Source organism: Myripristis murdjan, chromosome 24 (assembly GCF_902150065.1).
Source record: "Myripristis murdjan chromosome 24, fMyrMur1.1, whole genome shotgun sequence".
In the NCBI taxonomy this organism is placed as follows: Eukaryota; Metazoa; Chordata; class Actinopteri; order Holocentriformes; family Holocentridae; genus Myripristis; species Myripristis murdjan.
In genome coordinates this window covers 26,068,762-26,092,352 of record NC_044003.1, presented here as the reverse complement: position 1 = coordinate 26,092,352, position 23,591 = coordinate 26,068,762, and the positions used below count along the sequence as shown (strand labels likewise).

The following is a 23,591-nucleotide window of genomic DNA, read 5'->3' as shown; positions in this document are numbered from 1 at the left end:
TCTTTTCGTCAATAGGGGAATATACAAAGAACTCAAAGGCTCACAGTGCGATAAAAGTGGTAAAATATCTTTGCTTGCGCAGAAATGTTGTCCATTTATCATGACAACAGACCAGGCATACTTGAAACAAATTGGCTCAGCAGCCTGTTTTTTTTTTTTTTTTTCTTTATTTTTTGGCCTCATTAAGTTTTACAAGTTTACAGCTTCAGTCAGCACGCAAACAACTACATTCCATCTCTGATTATTATCTCGCCAAATATTATATAAGTCATTATTAGCCTTTTTTAGTAGAGAAAAAAATAAGGAGTAGTTGTGGCAAATACATTTGCAAATGACATGGCACTCAGTAGAGTGGCGGCATGTTTCTGCCAACACTATGAAACTGTCAAAATATGCCAGCTGGATGTTGGATTTTGACCAGCACTTAATAATTTCTTCCTTGCCACATTACCAACTTGTTTCACATCAGAAGATGCAAACAGTTTCATGACTGTGTCTGAAACGGGACAAGAGATACTTTTAAGCATTTAAGTTTATCGCAAAGCCACAAGAACAGTCAGCACTTTATTTGTTCAGTCATCATTAGAGCGGGCCTTAAACCACTGGGACAAGTTTTCTAATGATGGGCAGGGCAGTTATAACTAAACCAGCGTATAAGAGCTCTCCAATAATCCCATGCTGGGCCAGGAGAGTTGTGGGTTATGCAGCCAGGGAAACAGAGGTAAAAATCATCAAAATGCAGTGTTAAGTTGCAGTCTGTTTGAGCATTTCCAACTCTTGCATGGGCATGAAACTCTCCTGCTTCCGTAGAAACACATGAGAACTGCACTGAAATGTTTCAGGCTCATTAAAAAAAAAAAAAAAAAAAAAAAAAAAAATCATACAAACATACTTCATTTAAGCAGTACGGTACAGTGTTCGTTCATGATTGAAACTGCTGATCAATAATACAGTAATAGGAAAAATACAATGTAACATCATACTGAATGTATTTGAACACATTGTGCACTATTAAGTTAGGTAAAGTTACATTTTGAGTTTATAGTTATTGTTATTATCGTCTTAAGCATATGGTCGGAGAAGTTGAAGCGGGTCTTGGGTACTGTTTTTGGTGCCGTCTGACATACCGGACTGACAAAAGACCAGAAATGAAGCTGAGGGGCGTCGTGGTGGCTCACCTGGTGGAGCGCATACCACATATCAAGGCTTGAATCCGGCCCAGGCCCTTTGCTGGTGGGTCTGCCACTTTTCTAGTCGGCTAATAGCCACACAAAGCTTGTTATGTTAATCAGTTCAAAAGCTACATGGCCAGTTGGTGTGGAAGGTTGATCACTTCCTCCTCGCCCTGCGGCCTTCCTGTACCCAAAGTTTTGGGCAAATTCCTTCAGAATTCATTCATAGGCTTTTGAGATATCCTGCTAACACACAAACAGATGGAGTTATGGTGAAAACATCCCTGCCATCCAACTCCGCTGGCAGAGGCACAAATGCAGAAAGAGGCAGAAAAAGAGAATTTGGTCCACTGTCATGTTAGGCATGCCACCATGCCACTTCCTGCCTGCAAACACAATCGTTCCACCTGTTTTGTTCCATCTGATAATGTATTTTGAGTTCAATCCAAAACCAATAGAGCGCTAAAGATGAGGAATTTCATTCATCTGCATTACAGGTATCAATAAACTGGGCACGGAATTGGAGAACGCAGCTTGGATTTTCATGTCCTCTTTGCAGAAAATCAGAAAATCTTTCATTTTTATCATTTTATAACACAGTCAGGTTTTTAGTTTTCCTGAGAACTGCCTTTTACAAACAAGCATATCAGTAAGAAAGAGTCAGACAGATGAGCTGTTCAATAATTCCCTGTTTTGGTTTGGCTTGAGAATGAAATCACCTGCACTGCAGAGCAAATAGTACTCAGGGCAATAAAATAATAATAACAATAATAATAATAATAATAATAATAATAAAAAAGATGTTTTTTTGAGTGAAAATAACGCACAGCTCTAACTGTATCTTTTTATTGAGAGGAAGAAGTCTGTCTCACAGCATTTCAATCTCAGTAGCAATTTCAGTACCTGTTGCTGGTCACGTCATTAAATACAGACAAAGTAAGTCTACACTTGATTGGTCTACACAAGATAAAATTGTATAATTCTTTTAAAATGTTGATACACAAAGTCCTTTTATTATTCCATTTTGTCATACTACCTGTTAGATATTCATCCTCATTTATTGACACTCAATTTGAAGTGATATCCCATTTCTTTGTGTGATACAAGGTTTTGCTGTTGCCTATGGCAACTACCTTCTAGTCATCTTATAATTGTGGGACACAGCACTAGACTGAGTCAGTGGCCAAAGTACTGTGGAAGTCATATGAAATTTGTAAATGATACAGTAAGCTTATGTAGCTTTCTGAGACAATTAAAAACACATTTGCACAAGAACCAAAAATCTGGTTCTCAACTCTCTGTGGAACCGATTCTGCCTCCTCTTGGCTACTGAAACTGGAGAAATCAGTCATGTATTTAAATACAGTAAATATGTGATTTCTGGTGCCTGTGTGAATCCAGTCAGTGAAACAAAAGTACAGTGTATAAGGTATTGAGCAGGTCAGAAAATAACACCTGACAGGAATCAGGTGCTGGCGAAATTGGTCTTTGACAGATCAGTCAATAACCTGCCACACTGCCTGGTAATTCTGAGGGCCAGTTTGAGTGCCTCAGTCACACAGCAGACAGTCTTTGGCTTTGACCCACCATGCACTCTCTGACTAAGAGCCAATCAAAACAAAGCAAAACAATGGTGCTCTATTGAGAAGGCCTCTAACTGGCTGCCTGTCTGGATGGTTAAAGACCCCCTCCACTAAATACATATGTTTTTCTTATGTTTATGTCCCCTAAAATGACTGACCCTGACTATCCTTACTTGTATCTCTGCAAAGGGGGTGTATCTCTGCAAAATTCAGACATACCCCAGGCTAGCTAGATTTGGTTTGTCACAAATCCGGCAGCCAATCCTGTCAACTGGGGTGCTGGTTTGCATATCATTAGCACCAACTGCTGCTGGACTGTTTGTTTTCCAAAAAAAAAAAAAAAAGAGGACCAACTTGAAATTGCACTTAAATCACATAAATCAAAAAATGGTTAGATTATGAATTTTCATTAGTGTCACGGGACGGGACCTCCTCATCCAGTGAACTCTGATTAAGAGCCAGCAGGCAGGGAGGTGGGCGGAGGCCAAGATATGGATGTTTTTTTTTTGTTTTTTTTTTTAATGGAAAACACCTCTAAATATGTAATACTGATGAACAGAGATTATTTTTAGGGTCTTAATAAATGACTGGAGGGGGATTTTAACGAGCCCAATTAGTCTGATTGAAAGTTAATGTTGTTGAGCTGTGTCAAAACACAGTAGGTGTAAGGCCATCAGAAGAAAAGGAAAACAAAAGTAGCACATTTTTCAATTTAGCTTGTAGCTAACCAGCCCTTGGAAGATAAGCCTAAAATTGAATTCGGACCACTGCTGCTGGACTTACTGTGGCCCGGCATGAGGTGGACCAGAAAGCAACCAATTCATTCCTGACTTTAGATTTCCCATCCAGATGTTCCATGTTGTTGCACTATGAACCAAACTGAAACATCTGCGCTGAACTTATTTAACTGTAAGGATGTCGACACCTATGTATTTGTCTCTCTCTGACTGTCTATGGACATTACTGATAATTCTGTGATGTTAAACGACCCATTCATCCATTAATCATCTCTCCATCCATGCATCCAAGTTTCTGTCATCCATCCATCTCCTGTTATCATCCCTCCCTCCTGCTTCCCCTAATCATCTCCCCCAGCCTTTCTTCCATTCATCCATCCGTCGAAGTATTGATCCACGCACACTCACACACACACACACACACACACACACACACGCACACACAAACAGACATCCATTCAACTATGAATCCATCTATCCATCCATCCATCTATCCCTCCTCCCCTGGCTACTTATCCCTGTCTAAAGGCTTCTCGAGTGAGCCTTAACACGCTCCACTACCTCTTCAGTCCTTGCACACACACACACACACACAGACACACACACATACACACAGACACACGCACATACACACGTACACACACTCCCTACAGGACACAAACTCAAAAACACACAGACATCGTTTTCACAGCTCCCTGAGCAACTCAAATGGCCCGGGAGAGACATAGCAGAGGAGAGAGAGAGAGAGAGAGAGAGGGAGGGAGAGAGAGAGAGAGGGAGAGAGAGAGAGAGAGAGAGAGAGAGAATAAAAGCGAGAACGGCTGAGACTGAGAGACTGGGAGAGAGAAATTACAAGGCAACAAGAGAAAACGATCATACACAGAGAAATGTGATGGCACAGAAAAAGCAACAGAGGGGAGAAACTGAAAAGGAGTGAGAGGACGAGAGAAAATAACTAGATAAGATCGCGGTGCGGAGAGTGATTTTACAAGTTTATAACCTTGTTTATAGAAATATAGTAAAAAACTTTATAGACTGGGGCGTAGAGGAAGACGTTCTATCAGGAATAAGTTTACTATTGACAGGCACATGGTTTAGTTGTCAGTTCAGCGCAGATCAGATTAGAGCAGGATGCAGTGAAACGGAGCTAGTACACAGATAAAGGTCTTTTATGACAATAGAATTTACTTATGTAGCTGCAACAAAGTAGCAATCTTAGTCTGGATCACTGTAATTACTGGAAAACCTTTGCTTTCCTTTATTTCTTTTCTCTTTCACTCAAAAGTGTTCATGTTCCTTTTTGAGAAAATGAATTGGTCCCTGAAAAATCTCACATATTGATTCAACAAAATGCGGTTGTCATTCAGAAAATTCAGATGTGTTTTTAAAAAAAAAAAAAAAAAAAAAAAAAACCCTGAACAACAGATGACTTTGTCCAGATGGGAGGCCTTTGTGTGACACCAATCATATCCAAGTCTTATAATTATGGGGATTATGCGAATAATGAAGCTTGAGGCATTGCTTTGCAGTCGCTCACCATCATAATTCAAACACCCCCTTTGATGTAATGAGATCAAAACGACTGCGCAGGCGGAATACCAGAAATTCACGGCAACAACAACAATAGCAACGACTACATCAACAGGATATGAGTTCTCACAAAACAATAGGGGAGTGTTTCACCTTGAGGGGTAAATAACAACGTAGGAGCAGCGGGGAACAGGAAGTCAGTGCAAGAACAGCCTGAACTATATTGGAACATCACAAGTATGAGGAAAGTGACTTTCTGTCTGTCTGCCTCCTTGCCAGTCTGTGTGTCTGTCCGCTTGTCAGTAAATACTGAGGCAGCAGGATCTGGCCAAACACCCGCCTGGCTCATCCATCAGTGGTGGTCACACACAAGGTCAGCCTCCGGGGCCGTCGATACGGGGACATCTTAGTGGCTCAGCAGCCACAAGCTTGTGATATCAGTGGTTCAATCCAGCACTTGACCTTTGCTGTTGTCCTCTCTTTCCCCTCACTCCACACTGCAGACTGTTGATATTAAACTAGATGCGCTTTTCAGGGATCACGACTCTACGCTACGATGTAGGAAGATTGAAAGTGGCCACCAGATTGCTCAGAAGAATTTGGCATCTAACATTATTGGCTCCAGTTGCTTTGCCAAATCACTCCCAAGTCCCTGTAATGCAAGATACACTGAATAGACCACTGTGTGTGCTTGCAGGCTAGCAGCCAATAAGTAGTTTTGTGTGAAAATAATTTTCGGCAGGGATGGTACGCCCAATGAAAAAGAGGGATTTTCTTATTTAGCGCTATTCTTTAGTGCGGTCTTCATCATCCATCAACATTTGAGTGTTGCTGAAAGTCAATAACTGTGATAAAATGGAATTTTAGGGGATGCATTTTCTGTAGTAATCCTGCAGGGCTGAGTGGGCATTGCCTTAGAGTAATGTCATTGTCGCTACCCTGGTGAAGCTGACCATCTTGGGTGAATATATCTTGCTTGTTGGAACTAGCCCTTCAACAACATGATTGCAAAAGTTTTCATAGCTAACAATGCTATAGAGCTCACTTGCTAAAAAATTGTAGTTGCAGAGCTGATGTGAGAAAGTCCGTGACTAATGCCATCACTTGTTAAAGCTCCATGTGGAAGCCTTTACTATCCCTCTCTTCCACTGATATAATGACTTACTCTGCCAACAATAGTGTGACCATATTGTAAAACCCCCAGACCAGGACGCTTTAGTGCACCGCACTCACCTGCATGTGTACATGTATGAGCTTAAGCACACACCATAGGCGCTTCAGCCGGATGGGGGACAATTATTTCAGCACTTTGCATACCCACCCACCTTTTAACACTATATACATAGTCTCAGCAGATGAAAAAATGCCTCCAAAATCCACCAAAATATAGTTGAAAACTGTTTACACTTACACAACCTTGGACTGAACACGGCATTATGCAACTGGATCCTTGACTTTCTGACAAACCGCTCACAGTGTGTTAGGGCTGGTAGGCACACCTCGTCCACCCTCCTAATCAATACGCTCAGTCCATTGCTCTTCACACTTTTCACACACAACCTCATTGTAAAATTTGCTGATGACACCACGGTGCTTGGGCTCATTAACAGCAACTATAGAAGAGAAGTACAACATCTGGCATCATGGTGTAAAAACCACAACTTGGTCCTTAACACTAAAAAGACCAAGGAAATTATTGTGAACTTTCGCAAAACAGGACGATCCAACCATACATGCCAGCTTCCACGGGTCGTAGCGTTGAAAGTAGAAGTCAGACTGCTTCACCATTAGATTTAGCCGAAAACGCTGAACATTTTTGTTAAAATGTTGTTCGGTTTAAATTACAGGGATGAGCAGTGAAAAATTTGGTAATGAATGTTGAAATTGGGACATTTTAGTGTTTTACAGATATTTGTCTGGATTTGGGACTCCCAATCCTGAACAAATTAGAAGGTCTGGTCACCGTAGCTAACAACTACTGTTACTATTGTTTGTTGAAGCTAGCCATGCCAGCAGAGCAGAGCAGGTGGTGTTGAAGAGTCAATCAAACGGGGGCAGGAGGAATAAAAACTGAGGTTGTGCTGTGAAAATAACTTTTTAATCCCTCCTGAGCAGAACTGCTCACTTGAGTCAGGAGGAAATAGCCGACAGGCCTCTCTCTGCATAGAGAGGACTGATTTCTCCACCCGATGATGATAATAAAACAAATTTAATGAAAAATATGCACACTTTAGTTTGACACCGCTTTAAGAACCACTGTTTGCTGTTACATAACATAGCCTGCATTAGAGGAGCGCAGCCTACACAGGCAGAGCAGTCTTTAGGTCACACAGATGTACAGTTGTCTGCACTCCAGGTCAGTCATTATCATTGAAACTATGCCAAACAATCCATTATAACTGTGCGAGTTCAATTTATAGCCCCCAGTCAACTGCAGAAGCATAAAGATTGAGTCAGCCCTTCTAACTCTGGCAGAAACACTTTTTTACTGATTCCACTTTTCCCAAGATTTAGAGTTTTTTTACGATGACGGTGTGAGTTGATATAGTATCATAGCTTTACACGCTCCCTGTGTGCCTCTATAATGCTTTTACAAGACATGCCACAGTCTCAACAGGGAGAGGATCTTGTGCTGTTTTCAGATAAAAGCATCTGAGGTGGAAAATTGCAGATTGCAAAAAAAGAGAAAAAAAAAAAACTAAATAAAGGCAGAGCACTGGAGCTGCAGAGAGGCTGGTGCTGCTGGATCAGTCTTTGGGGAATGGACTACATCAGTGGATTCTTCACCTGTTTCAGCTCGGGACCCACAGGACACGTTTACTGTCTCACTCAGGGATACAGGCACCCTGACACATTTGGGTCCTTTTTTCCATGTGAAACTCCACCACAAAAAGGTCTACATCTTCTTCTGGGTTCTGACAGCACTTTTTACCCTTTCTGCACCAGCGAATGCTACAGGGACCCCAGTCTATAAACAATCTGCCAATATGAATTGCTCTACAATTTGACTGTGCAGCATTGCATTACTGCACATGAACAGACAGTGTGGAAGTTATAAATCCTTACTACTTTTTATTGTGCAAACTTCTACATTAATTAAATTCATTAATAGGGACCAAACTCTTGTGTCTCACTGGCAGACCCTTGCAGTCTGATGACCTTACTTGACCAGCCAAATTCTATGAATTTTCATGAAATAAACAAGTTAAAATGAAAATAAAATAAATGAAAATAACTCAACCCTTTCATTTGAATACACATTCCTTGATTTCTGGTTTATATTACTGCCAAATTACCTTATAAATCCCAAAATGAAAACAGTTTCTCTTTCATATAAAATACTCTTTCACTGCTACATGTGTGTGAAAGAAGTCTGCTGGCCAGTCACGACCAGGAGGCACCATAAAATTGGTTAACACAGATTATAAGGTCCTCTAATATGTTTATTATTAATGTTAGTTTGTCAAAGCACTTGTACGTAACGTTGCTATCACGGTTACCAGCTTAATGACTAGAAAATGTTTTGCAGCCAACAAAATATCATTCGATATGGGTGACTTCAGCGTACGTTAGGCAGAAAGCCAATGATCATGTTAGGTAACTTAACATGGTCATATTAGTTGCTCGCTCACTTGAAATGATTGAAGGAGTAGCATCAGGTGCCAATACAGCAAACTTGGCAAATCACATCTCAGTAAAATTTAGAGTCCCACTGAAAATGGGCACTGCTCAGAAATGCTGAGTCAGTGTGGAGCAGTCCTTTGCTTGCCAGTAAAAGAAAGCCACACTCATTGTAAATTTATGTTCTGAGGAAATCTGTGCAGACTAACCTTTGGGACAGAGCACCCTGGTGAACAGATCATGGACAAGCCACTATTGGCATTTACTAGATTATTTGGGTAATAAGCAATCTACTGTTAGGTGTCTTGTCACCTACGTAAAACATAAAGGTAGTCAGCTGTAATCCTTAAGGTCCTCTGTGTGTCAAGGTGGGACAAGAGTATGTCAAGTCAAGCCAGATCTATTTTCTATAGCATTTAAAGAAGAACATAAGTTGACCAAAGTCGATCAAAGTTTGCTCAAGAAAAACATGACACAAGAAGGCACCAAAATATACACACCGACAGGACACACAGGAAATTGACAAGCCGTAAAGAATTCACAACAGTTAAGGAATCACAAAAGGCAAGGGAATGCAATCAATAAAAAATATGTCAAGAATTACACCAAATTACAAATTTGATGTGACAAAAAAAGATAAAACAAGTTTCTGGTCATACTAGGGTTTGTGGAATATGTAGCTTTAGCTCTCGCTCTCAATTACCTTCCTTCATCTCTCAAAACTCCATTTAACACTCAAAAATCCAGTTTACCAAAAGAATGGGCTTTCAAAGACAGACTGTGCAAAACTGCTAAGGTTAGACTTCAAGGACCATACCGGTGATTTTGAATGTTTGGCCTATTTACTAAAATTTACTCACATTTGACATTGCAACAAACCATGTGGGGGCACAAAAGATTTCAACATATTATCAAAATCCCTCGATTGGCAAATAGGAATATTTGGTTGGAAGAGCCACCTAAAAAAGTCGGCAACATTCATAAACCATGGAACTAATAATTGGCTGTGTAAAGCAAAGGTTTCCACAGGGACTATTTTCTGTGGAGAGACCGTTTTCATTTCACCCCATTTCAAGTCAATTTCAAGTCAAAACACAACAGTGCCGCTGCTTTTAGGAAAATTAATGTGGACAACTTTATTACAGTGATGGATACAGGTGTGAAGAAAGTTTGAAGTCTCTGAAAGTTCATTTTTATATCATAGTGGAATGAATGGAAACCAATGGCTGGATAAAAGAGAGGAAAAATGATACCAGAGTTCTAAAATGTGACTGCTTGTTTCAGAAAGAGATTTGAACAAATGTCAAGTATACACAGATTTTATGATACCCACGCAAAATGACTGGACCACTGAGCCATAGCCTAGACCTCAAATTTCATGCTTATTAAACATTTTAGGCAGGTGAGTCTTAGCAATTTTCACCTCTGTCTATAATTTTGTTTAATGCACCTTTAACCTCAACCAAAACCACTGCCTGATCTTAACCAATTTCTTTAAGTTGCCAAACATTTAACCAAAGTTTTAGCTGTTTAAATCTAAACCAAACCCTAACCTTACCCAAGAGTTTAAGGTGTCCACGCTCAACCATTTCACATGATGCATGTGTAGCATTTTCATTAAAAAAAAAAAAAAAAAAGACAGTGATCAAATTATTTGTGCAAGTCCATGCTCAGTTCACACATTTTTGAAATCATGTTGGATGTAACCGTGTCCTGTGCTGTGAGGCAAGCACCTATGAAGAAACGTGGCTTGGATGTGAGAGGAGAGTAAGTGGGTGAGAGCAGACACATCATTAGAGTCATCAAGTGGGAGTACCTTTTATAACAGCCATTTCTTTGAATTAGTGCACACTACAGCTTAACAGTAAAACCCAGCATTCCCCTCTACAAATGCTTATGACACCTGTGCTCACCCACACTACATCTACCCTAACATGACACTACACATACACTTGAGCTAATACACTGATATCCAACCTCAGCGCTGAGCTCAACAACAACAGGCGTAGTGGGACGAGTGACGTTTCAGGCTGCTGCCACAAGCCCACTCGACACCTCAGGAACTCATCTGCACCTGCAATCAGAGACCACTGTGACGATTAACCCTGCCCGCTCCAAACAGCCCACTCAGTGGATCACACAACAAACTGTGGCAGCGACTAACTGACTTAACTATATGAACTATTCCCCCGGGAGCAGAGAGAGAGCTGATGCAGCTATGCGACTATCCACTCCTGCTCCCATGGCTGTGCCGTCACAGATCAAAGAGTGAATGATCATAGGGGGAGAAGTTCTGTCATACTGTACCTCCTGTTGCTATCATAACACAGCATGTCATCAGACGGCATCAGTCATGCCAAACATGCAGCATGGGAGGCACTTGCAGCTTTTCTGCTTGGCCCTTGGAAACCCTCTAATGGAAAATACGCAGTTCTCACACATATTCCATTTCCATTTCATAAGTTGCTCTTTTTTTCCCCATTTGTTAACTGGATTTGAAGATTTTTGTGGGTCTGCGACGTAATGTATGCTGACAGCGGCGGGCAAATAGGACTACCAACTAGGCCACCGAAATAAGTGGAAGATGTTTCTTCAGCACAGCAGTGGATTTAGAGCTACATGACATAGGAAGATTTACACATATGAGGGTCAGAAAATATTTTCCCATAACTGTATATGCATTCCAACAAGAAAAAGTGGAAATTTGAGGGATAGACTGTTTCTATACATCAAGTTTACTTTTCATTTGATTTGTGCTTTGTTTGCGTGTTGGTCTTGCGTTATCCTGCACTGATTGTATACTACAACAATCCTATTTAACAGCTCAGATTTCATATGACCCTAACTTATATAAGCACTGACCGATCTTAAGTCCCGCCCCCTTTACTCTTGGTTGGACAAGGTTTATGTCCTCTGCCACATGTAAAATTCAGTGATAGGCCACTTATAATGTTTGTTCCAGCAGTTTTAAACTAACATACACATGTTGTACATCAATATGTTCTGCCTTTTCTGCTATGTCTAATCATGTCAGGGTCATAGCAAATTGACCTCTACTTTGAAAGTTGGCAAAGGCATTGCCGCCATATCAAAGACACAGTTTTTCAGCAGAATCTCACTTTAAATGGTTCTTTCTTTGAGTTTACAGTCGCATCTCAACATGTTCAACATCTTCTGCACCTTCAGCTCTTCTTTGTACATATCTCAGAGGTCACTGGCATTACCCAGACAATGCTGGGCTAAATTAGCTCTCCTGCAAACCCTTTGGCTTATAAAGCAGGGTTCCAGCCTCCATTTGTATTAACTCTTGTTTTGGTCAAAAAAAGCAACATTTTATGGATGCAACACAATAATCTAACTTCAACCAAACACAGGTGTGCTTGTTAATCTTAATTAGTATTGCTGTGTCTCTGTGCTGGGACACACAGGTGTATCCAGGGGATTTTTCTCTACTGCTTAAAGTTGGTGGTTTTCCTCCTACACACTTACTTCGAGACACTTTTTGATACATGTGTGCAGAAGTATTTTCCGACTTCTAAAAATGTGGAAATGAAAATGAAATCATTTTCCATACTACCTCAGGCAGCCCAGGCCTGTTCTGATCCATGGTTGCAGGGTCTCGAATTAATGAATTTTTGAAACAGACTAATGCAAAAAAAAAAAAAAAAAAAAAAAAGATCCATATATTTACATGTACACCTTGGGAGCAAAAGGTGATCATATGCTGATTATTTCAGCCATTGATTGGTGAACTTGTGGTAGGATGCCTGCATCGATGGTCTTTTTCATTTCCATCACCTCCACACATTCAACCCACATACCTCCGGCTAGAATATTCAGCTGTATCCAATTGAGCGGTTCTGCTGACCAAGATGAGTGATAACAGTAAACATCAAACGGCCAAATGGGTCAAAATCTCCAAAAGTGAACTATCTATTTGACTCCTGATATCTGTAACTTTAATGTGCAGCACACACATCATACACAGCAACACACCATGGCATCAAATCGAAAGGTGAGAGAACACTTTGAGCATCCTGAAGGTATCTTCACCCTGCTGCTCACACTTCACGGTTCAGCCATTTATTTGGCATGCAATAAATGTAACAGTAAAATAATTCAGCGTTTGCGGGTGCAATAATTTCACGTCCTAAGGTAGGAAGACAAAGTTGTTTATAAAAAGAATATTTCTGCTTTTGACAGAGTGGTTAAATAAATCTGTTAGCCTAAACAGAGCTGATCCATTAGTCTAACCTTCGATAAAATGCTTCACAGAACCACAAACATACTGCTCTTATATTATCTCAAAGTCCGAGCAAGGCAGACAGTCAATAGCACTGTAATTGTTTTGGGGGGGAATTCAAACAGACATAGTTCACACAGCAGAAATAATATTACATCTGCACTGTGGCAAAAAAAACTGGCAATTTAATCATTGTTTCTTGTTATTGGTTGATTAGCCTTCTTGTTTTCCAGTCTTTGCCTTACAAGCATCTGCAGATAAAGTGAACTTGCAAAGGTTGTCAAGGCTATTATGATATTATTGTTTTGCTGGTGTTAACTGCATGACCTCACTGAATGAAGACGCAAACAGCTACACGTACACACAGTGCAGTCTACACACACACACACACAAACACACACACACACACTGAGTAGTGAATAGTGTCTTAAAGGAAGCAAAGAACATGTTAAAAAAAAAAAAAAAAAACATGCATTCAAATAACATAGGCTACGTTGTAACCAAATTGACAACTACTTCATAGATGTCATTGTCATTTTTGATACGTGTGTGTGTGTTTGTGTGTGTGTGTGTGTGTGTGGAAGCTGGAGGGGATGGGTTCAACTCATTTCATTTTCACGCTGTACATATTCTTCTGGGAAAAGAGCTGAAATTCAATTCTATTCAATACAAGGAGCCTAAAGTAAACATGGTGTCCCCCTGCAAATGTTGCAGTTCTCCCTCAGGGCCGGCCAGTGCCAAGAATTACAAATTCTCTTACGTGGGAGTCACAAGGCTTAATTGCTGGGACATGAACAAAATTCAATAACGGTAAGTCAAACAAGGAAGGCCTGTTCAAAGTTTTCAGTGCAGATGCAGCAGTTTCAGGTTTCTTTTCTTCAAAATGGGCCAGTCTCTTCCCCCAGACTTTGTGCTTGACTGACAGCTGAACGCAAGGATGGAGCTGAATCCACAATACCCTCAGCTAGATAAGTACAACAATGCCCCTTATTCAAAATGACCTCCGAACAATTTGATGTCAGATTGGAAAAACGAAAAGGTCCCAAGTCTAATCTAAGATTGATTTGGCACTATGGAACCAGCTCAATAGGACTAGTAGGTGAAGGCTTGTGTCAACCTTGTTTTGTACACAGTCTCTCTCAAACACATTGAAATAATCGCCAGTCAAGTCAATAGCCAAGGTGCATCAGCTGCATTCCTTCAAGCATGGAGAGGGAGATGGAAAAAGTGGTGACGAAAAGAGACAAAGAGAAACAGAGACAGATGGAGAGAAATTAAACACGTCGGAAAGACAGAGAGAGAGAGAGCAGGTGGGCATATATAAAAGACACTGAGCTGGAGAACGGGAGACTGACAAATTGGAGACTACAAAAAAGAAAGAGAGACAGAAAATCTATATAGTCAGAGCTGAAACTGAGTGTGGCCCTTGTAGAAAATGGTGTTGTACATAAAGGAAGCGAAACCCCTTTTATCTCACTAAGTTGTGACAAAGAGGAAGTCTGAAGATTGCATTTGTTGGTGCTGGCGAGCAGGAACTCCATTCGCTTTCAACCCAAAAAATTCAGAAAGTGAAATTTCTTAAAATGCCAAGATGGAAAAACCTGCAGCACGAGAGAAATGTCACATCCTGCCAATTAAATGAATAACAAATAGTTTGCAGGTTAAAGTGAATTCAGGTGATTTGTGTCTCAACTGGTTTACCATCCTGTGATAGCATTACTGTATCAACATTAACAAGAAATATGAATCCACTTCACCTCATGTTATCTAAAATGAGGTTTTGTGTATGATATAAGTCAACCCAAAGAAGCTTTAAACCATGTTTCTGATAAATCCAACATGTAAACTGCATTGTCAACCATTTTTTTTTTCTATCAGATTACTCTAATCCTCTTTCATGTAATATTTCCCTCCATCAATCCATGGCACAGATACCCTATCTGTATTCGTGTCATAGCCTTCAGCTGGTAAATTATTCATTATGTCCCTTACTAGGGGAAATGTCACAGAAACGCACTGTCGTACTGACAGACATAAACACTGTGTCACAGATAGCCTATGGTTGCTGTACAAGTCCCACTTTTTTTTTTTTTTTTTTTTTTTTTTTTTTACATGATTTATGATCCTCGTGTGCCGTGTACACAAGATTCTGACTGAAGTATTCAGCAATGCAGATTAAGAGTGAAGATGTTTCTGGAGAAATTTGCATTTTACTGACTAAAATGATCAAAATGGCTTTGCAGTGCCAGCTTAAAGTTTGAAGTGTCTGCCTGCTGCAAACAAATTTCTGCCAGTATCTGCAAATCAACACCCAAATCTACTGTAAAATAGTCTACAGCATTCGATTTCGCTTTTTATACTATTCTGTGATATATTACAGCTACGATATATTTATTATTTGATTCATTTAAACTGTAATTCTATAGCAACCCTTGTAGCAGGCAGGACAAGGTCTTAATTATCTACTCTATTCTATTCTACTCTACAGCATATAAACCTACCATTTTGTTCTGCTCTCCTCTCTTTTTGTCTATTCAATGAAGTTACAAGCAATAACATAATTAATTTTCCAACGACATAAACACCCACCACCACCATCTGCACCCAGCCCAATCAACCAGCCAATGGAGCGAGGCCATTCGTTACCGTCCTGCTACCTATCACGCCATTGGTTGATTAGTCATCATCACTGAGGCAGCAGCTGGTGGGTGTGTGGACTGTTATAGCAACAACCACCACAACCATTACCACATAAAGTGAGTCACTGGAGGTATCTGGATGTGTGTGTGCATGTGTGTGTGTGTGTGTGTGTGTGTGCATATAGAGGTGTTTGTAAATACACACCGTCTGCTCTGCTTTGGTCTGCGCGTCTGTTCTATTTTGTTTCGTTCAGCTCCGCTCTCCTCTGCTGTTCTGTTCACAGCGCCCTGACCCAGTTTACTACAGTTTGAACGTCTAATATGTTTCTTACATCGCTGTGAGACACTAAGGTGAGAACCTCGTAACCCTGCAATTTTGGTGGTTTTCATAATTTAACATCAGTTAGAGGAATATTGTGTCTCTCTCTACGGGTTGGATGGTGGAAAAAGCGGGTAGCGGCTCAAAGAGTTCTGTGACAGAAACACAAGAGAAGGCAGCGTTCTCATATAATGCCAAAGAAAGTCCTTTGAACCAAAAAATCAGTGCGCACACCACCACAAAGGCGTTAAAGAGTGGCACATCTTCAGAATGAGCAAAATACCAAAGGCACAAAAGCTGATATTAAAAACTGAAGGCACAGAAGTCACGTTTCAATCATGAAAGGTCTTTCTCCAACTTTGCACACAATTTTAGCAAAAATATTCAATATCAACTTTTGTGCCTTTTTGTATTTCTCCTGTTTCACGTGGGCTGATGCTTCAGTAAAAGAAAAAAAAAACAGACTCTCCTGTGGATTATGAGGACGCTCTCTTCTATTTTTTTTGCATTTGTCATACACCTAAGGGTGAGAGTGTGTTGAGAAAATGCTAAGACCCTTTAAAAACTCATTGCTAAAACTCCAAAAAGCATGGTGCTCCAGCTAAGCCTGGGCATTTGGGGAGTTTCAAGGTTTTCACCTGACAGCAGCAATATGCCTTAATTACCTTGTGATTTCACAATAAATGCAATATGACAACAAGGTCAGTAATTAAAAGCTAAGTACAGATTCATTAAGGAAATTAAAGTGAGGCAGTGTTTCACCCTGAGCTCAGTTGTCTTTTGTCTAACTTTCCTTAACCTGTTTTTCAAGAGTGAAACACAGTGTAATCTAATAGACATTCTATTGAATTACTGGAATCTGAAAACCAAGATAAAATTACTGAATTAGTAATAAAAAATTACTTTATTACTGAAGTAATTTGATGCAGTCTGTATTCTAGATGAGCCTCAGCTTCTTAACCATATAGTGGTATTTGCTACTCCATACAAGTGAAATAGATCCTCTAAGTTTGACCTGTCTACTCCTTCCCTGTCACGAGAGCCAGCGTTTCACCAGGAGATTCACTATCAAAGCTCTTTTCCAGCCCCTTTGCTTGCTACCTGGTGGAACTACTTTCTTTCGGTATCACTACTCAATGGCCTGACGTACCAGGTGTCTATACAAACACCATGCTTAGGGGAGCCGTTGCGTAGTGATACAGAAACAACGTAGTTCCATGAGTTGCAGGCAAGAGGGCTGGAAAAGATCATTGATAATTTATTCCAAACCAGCGTGTGTTGTTGTGCAGCTTTGGGTCGATGCTCGAAATTGTCTTGGTTGCTTGGCCAGAGCCACTTCATTCATTTTGGAGAAGAACAGTCCCAGTGAAGTGCTTGTTTTTGTGAAAGTGAAGGAGTTGGCTGGTCAAACTTGGAGGATCTCTTTCACTCATGTGGAGTGGCAGATAACACTATGTGGGTAAGAACCCCAACTGTCACTTTCCAACAACTCAAAATGAAAAAAAAAAACCCTGTAATTTCTCCAAACTGAAAGCCGCCCCAAATTCTCTCAATCCTATGTTCCCTCGGCAAAAAAAAAAGAAAGAAATCCATACCTCTGTTATATCATCAAAAATGTACAATCTGTCCAGTCAGTAATATCTGATATTTTGTGTTTCTGTTCATGGTCATGCTGCTTTGCATTGTCACCAATATTAGCTATACACATATCATTAAATGTCAGCATGTAAAGAATAGTGATCATATTGCCCATGTGTTCAGGTATGTTCATAAAAATGGGTAATCTGATCGTGCATATTCAGTAAATTATATCTAAAATTATGTTTGGAAATAGTGTATTAAGTAAATTACAATGAGGGAACATTGGGAGCATACATGTAGATATGCTCCTGTTTTAATGATCCTGTTCCCCAGTGTCTCATTAAATGTACTCAAACCTGGATCACAAATTGACAAATTCTGCTTCATATAAATAAACCGTGTTGCTATAATATGACATCATACTGCATAATACTGCAGGCTGGATAATCTGTCTCTCTGCACTGCCAGTTGCTAACTTAGCTATTAGCCAAGCTAATGGAGCAGGAGAAATTACGATGTTAAGAGGAACATCAGACATCAGTTCCACTACATAAGACGGCCTGACCATCACTGCTTTCTCGTCTGTGAGGTCAACTACAAAATGGGAGCTAACACAGCAGGAATGTTACCTCCATCAGGGCTTCTCAAATACAGCGACTCAACGACTGGCACATTCTTGCCGAGCAGTGCCCAGTCTGTAACGATTTGATGAGGGTTTGTAGGCTTCCTCGGTAAATATTAAGCAGCAGTGGGAAACTACACTACCACAGCTGAAAAAATATCAGTGGTCCTATCTCACTTCAGTGTTTAGAGTTGGTATTTTTTCAGTGTTTACAGTTGGTATTTTTTGAGGACAAAGTTTCAGGACTGTATCTGTGCTCCCACGGCCTTACATCCCCTCAATGTATTTTTTTTTTTCCACACATCATTTTCAAACACCTTTTCAGATATTGTTTACTGAACATGCACTATCACTAACACTGTCAATATACCACAAGACAATGACATTATCATCCTTGATCTTTATGTTAAGCAGTAGGCAATTTGGGTGCGGATGACGGGGGCACCCCCCTTGTTGACCTGCCATCCCCCCTCTCTCTCCATCCCCTAATAGAAGAGAGAGTGCAGGGACAGAGGGGTTGATTAGTTGAATGTGCTAGTCTAGTCCACCTGACTCACTGATTCTTTATCTGACTGAGGCCTGTATAAGTTAGAATCCACAGCCCCGACCACGGCTCTGAAATACCAGCAGCCTCACTGTGCTGTGTGTTGATAAATCCATGGCGCTGTCTGTGGTGCTGAAGTAGCAGATGGATTTGCAAGTGTGCCTTTTCCTCTCAGTCCTGCCCTTCTGTCAGTTTCATTTTGGATCTATAATATTCTCTAAAATATACACTATATACTCAATTCTATACTAAATTGTAGCCTATATTCTCTATAGAGTAATGTCACCTTCATGATCGAGGTGACAAGTAGCAACGTAGTCGCAGAAGAGCAAGAGGATCATAGAGACACTGCCGCCTGTAGTATTCCTATAAAATTCCTTTAGTATTTTTATGTTCATTAAGTAGTACGTCCTGTCCCACGTATGTTGTTGATGTTATTCATGCCAATAAGGGCTGCAACTGACAATTATTGTTACTGTCAGTTTTGGTGACCTATGTTTGAATAGCCAGTTGCTTATTGGTTTTTGGATGGGTGTATACGGGAGGTTAACTCCTCCTAATCATGCACACCTGCCGACTGTGCTATTTATATACCTCCACTTTTATTGTGTCTGTATGTTCGTCTTTGTACATAGGGTTGGGGGAACACATGGCGCTATTTTGAGTTTGAAATGACACTGCAATAATATAAAGCCCTGGGAACATAGGGGACCCCCATGGTCTCCACCATCAGGAGCCCTCTGCCTAAATGGCTGCAGCTGTACCAAAGCTAACTGTGCATAACTTAACTATAAGATACAGTGGTGTGTCAGACTCTGAGCTCAGTGGCGGTATCAGCTGGCTTCGCTATTACAACAGTTAACAGAGCACAACATGTTGTTGACTATGGCATAGCATTAGTTCCACTGCATTAGACACAATGACTATCACTGTGACAGCATCTCATTCAAACACACACAGCCACACACACATACACACACATTCTCTCTCTGCCTCTCTCTCTCTCTTGTGTGCTCTCTCTGACATACACACGCAAATACGTTGTGGCATACCCATTTACAGCACAATAATGCATTTCACATGCATGCAACTCAAGTGCCAAGCTCATTAGCATTCTACTGTAGACATGTTGAGTTGCATTGCAGTAATTCTCCTTTTCAACATTCATAGCAGTGTCATATTTCACAGCACAATAGATGGTTTTACACACAAACACACTCGTGCGCACACACACACACACACACACACACAGAGAGAGAGAGAGAGAGAGAGAGAGAGAGAGAGAGAGAGAGTATGGTAACTAGAACACAACAATAGGTCTTCATACTTGCTGTGAATGACTCCACAGGTTGACAATGCTGCAACACAAATGCTTGTTTTCATGCTACACACAGACACACACGCTCACACACATTCACACACTCTCTCACACACACACACGCAGTATGTACAGTACAGTGCCTACAATGTCACAGTGAGTCAATTTACTTCACACTTAGTGTAAAAATGACTCAAGATTAAGACAGTTTAGGCACAAATACTTGTGTGCAACCACACACAATACACCCACAGTGCAAAGTACAGTGATGCTGTACTAATGTCCCCTAGCCTACTCACAGGTCTGTAGGTACATAACTCACTTGCAGGGTTCCCACTCTGTTAAGGGAATCATGTTGCAGGATTTTGCAAGGACTTGTTCAATGACTCATGTGCATGTTAGCTGTTGCTCACAGAAGGTTCTCTTAGAATGATTCAAAATGGATAAAGTAGCCAATTTCTCAATTTACACATTATTAACAAAAAAACTCAAAACATTAGCAACATGCTAACAATGTACAAATGCGTTCACATCTCACATAAAACACATTGTTTACTGGCAAATGTGGTGTGGGTCAATGGGTCAGTTTTGAGTGTTTTTGGCATGTTTTTTTCCATACACACATGACAGGTGCTGAAACGGAGAGTCAGCGGCAAAACATGTACAATGCAAGCTCTGTAGTTTTCTAGCGATCTCACTAATACTTCCAGGAAATGTAACCACTTCAAAAAATTTTCCAGGTGTTTTCCATGACTGGAAAACTGGTCTATAACTTTCCAGCTGCTCCAGGACCATGACCTGGCTGAGATCTGCACCATTTGAGCTCACATTGATAAGCACATGCTTATGTTGATGCACATGTATACACACACACACACACACCCACACGCACGCATGCACACACACACACACACACACACACACACACACACACACACACACACACACACACACACAGAGTACACTGTCCTCTATAGTCCAATGAATGTACTATAATTTCAGTTTAAAGGAAAGTTCTATGAACAAATATCTGTAATGGAAAATGCATTTTGAGAGTTATTTTCCAATGATATCTTGCTTCTGGTAAGTGATTTTCTAAATTTCCCCGTATGAGTTTCAACATCTCCCTGAAAACTTACCTGTACCCAGCCAATGGTTGCACCAGTAGGTGGGTAAAGAGAAATAATGATAGTAAGAGTTACAATGATTGAATGGCAAAAGAGCAACTTCCTCCAGCTGAGAACACATGTTGTGCCCCCTTTTCAAAACACAACATGTCTTGAAGTTGCATTGAATTGAAGACTACTACTACCACTACTATTACTACTACTACTACTATGACTACAGAATACTGAGGCTATTATCCACAGAGTAATTGGCAGATTTCTCCCAGTACAATTGTTGAACAACAGCACAAACTGGTGAGAAACCCCTCTGCTTTGTTTGTGAGGAACTGACACCAAACCCTCAGTGTTGATGTTTCATATACTGACACATGTTCTACCTATTTTAAACTTCATCGTAGCTGGGCTGCAACATTTAACCGTGACTACATATCATCTGCTTTTGGCCATTTATCCACAAATAATAACAATACTTCAGATAACTATGAAAAGGCACCCAGGACAGCTGTTCTTGTTTTTCAATATTCAAGAGTTTTAGGGTTCATTTTTCCTTTCATGTAAATGACTCACTAGGATGAAAACATTTGTGTTCTTGCTCATACACGCCCTCACACATACAGTGTACATGAACACACACACAGAGACACACACACACCCATGCCTCCCTGTTGTGTTGCTTGGCACCCGCTTCCACTGACACAGCTGGTGAGGAGAGAGAGAGAGAAATGGGCAGACAGGGAATGGCAGCAGTTGTGGGCGTGTCTCTGTGAAGTCAGTGATTCCATGAGTGGATCCGATCCATCTCTTCTTCCTTCCCTCCATCCATCCATTTTTCTATTACCACGGGATCAGAGTTTTACTTGCTCCATCCATCCCTCCCTCACTTTCTGCCACTCCCTCCATTCATCTGTCCCTACATCCATCTATCCACCCAAACTCAGTGTGGAATCACAAGTGCACAGTCCTCTCGGCACTCCCACCTACATGCATCCATTCATTCCTCCGTCCAGCCGTCCATCCATCAATCCGTCCCCCCAAACCAGATCCTTTGCTGTGCCATGACCTTTCACGTGCCTATTAATTCCTGAAAGTCAGTCATCCATCCATCTTTTTTCTTCCATCCATTCATCCAACCTCCGCTCCACATTAAGCAAGCAGTGTAGAATTACAACCTCTCAGTAGGGTGGGCCATATGGACAAAATCAAATATCACAGTATCTTTGAAGAAATACCTCAATATCAGCATTGTGTCATTATTATAGAGATGACTATTGGTGTTTTCATAAGATATTAACATACAAGAGATTTTTGATAAACAGTCATCAATAATGTGGATAAGATGATCAAATAGGTGAGGCGATGACAGACTGTAGGCTAATGCAGCCTTTAAGACCGGGAAATTTAAACAATATCATGGTACAATAACCACAATTCCTGACATCTACTCTTATATCAAAATATCAGTGTCAGATGAAGATATCCAGCCCTCTCTTTTAGTCTTTCAAGCAAAGAAGGTATGTCTACTTTGATTCCTATTACAACTTTTTTGAATTCTTCATCAGATTTAGGATTTATGTAACACCCGTCCTCTCCTTCCAATCATCAGTGCACACAAACCTCCATCCATGCATTCATTTATTTATAGGCTGAAGCGTATAATTGAAGTCTTACCAGCTGCATGCCACAGATGAAGGCCAGGGTACACCTGCCGCTACAGCACCCCATGGTCCCCTTCTCTTCTGCAGCAGTCCACGTGGAGAACTCTTGGAAACTCCCAAATCTCCAAACGGATCTCCAAATCCAACCCCCCCTGAGGGCCTGCTGGCTGGCTGGAAGCCCAGGTAGAGACGCTCAGTGCTCAGCCTCAGAGAACAGAGCACAGCCCCTGTCCTCTCCCGCGCTCAGGGGAATAATAGGCTACTACCTCATTCAAATGGAGGCTTGATGACAAATAAACAGCCTCAAATGATGCCACCTGGATCTCCAAAGCCCTGTGGTCGGGGCCCCAAAGATGGGAGTGGGGCCGTGGGGACGTTTCAGTCAGATTCACAAATGATTCTTTTTTTGTGTGTGTGCTCTGTATCCAAAGCGTGTCTATGTTGGCAAAAGCCTCTCCAAGCCCCTGCAATTCAAGGCAAATTAAATAGCCTACCTGAGGCTGACAATTTGGTAGCTTGACAAATTAGACTATGGTGCATTTTGCTTGATAGAGCCCGCGCTCAAAATTCATTTGGACGTTGTGGGAATTAAACATATTGTTCATAATGTGGATCTCCGGGAAAAAAAGTTTGAAAACAATCCTCTTCTCGCATTAATTAAACAAATATAATCCTGCATTTACTGTATCCCGACACCAAATAGAAAGCAGTGGCACCCCGGCTTGCACCCAGGCTACAGTTCATAGGGCTTGTCCTGCCGCACCAATCCGACTATAAAGTCCGGTCGAGCATCACGTCGATTAGTGGTTATCAAGGCAAATATGATAATAAGCCCCTGTAGCCACTGACACAGATGCAGACGAGGCTGAAAGAGCAGGGAGAGCGGGTGAGATTAGAGGG

The 23,591-nt window shown here is 40.9% G+C and overlaps 1 protein-coding gene across 2 annotated transcripts in view; it reads right to left on the bottom strand.

The window, feature by feature from the left end:
• The window catches only part of nkain2 (sodium/potassium transporting ATPase interacting 2), an 87,428-nt gene extending 64,614 nt beyond the window's left edge, over positions 1-22,814 (bottom strand). For both annotated transcript variants that reach the window (XM_030047303.1, XM_030047304.1), the window contains exon 1: positions 22,705-22,814. In XM_030047303.1, the coding sequence (XP_029903163.1) occupies positions 22,705-22,758 (54 nt within the window). In that variant the 5' untranslated portion in view covers positions 22,759-22,814. The remainder of the gene's footprint in view (positions 1-22,704) is intronic.
• Positions 22,815-23,591: the final 777 nt, after the last annotated feature.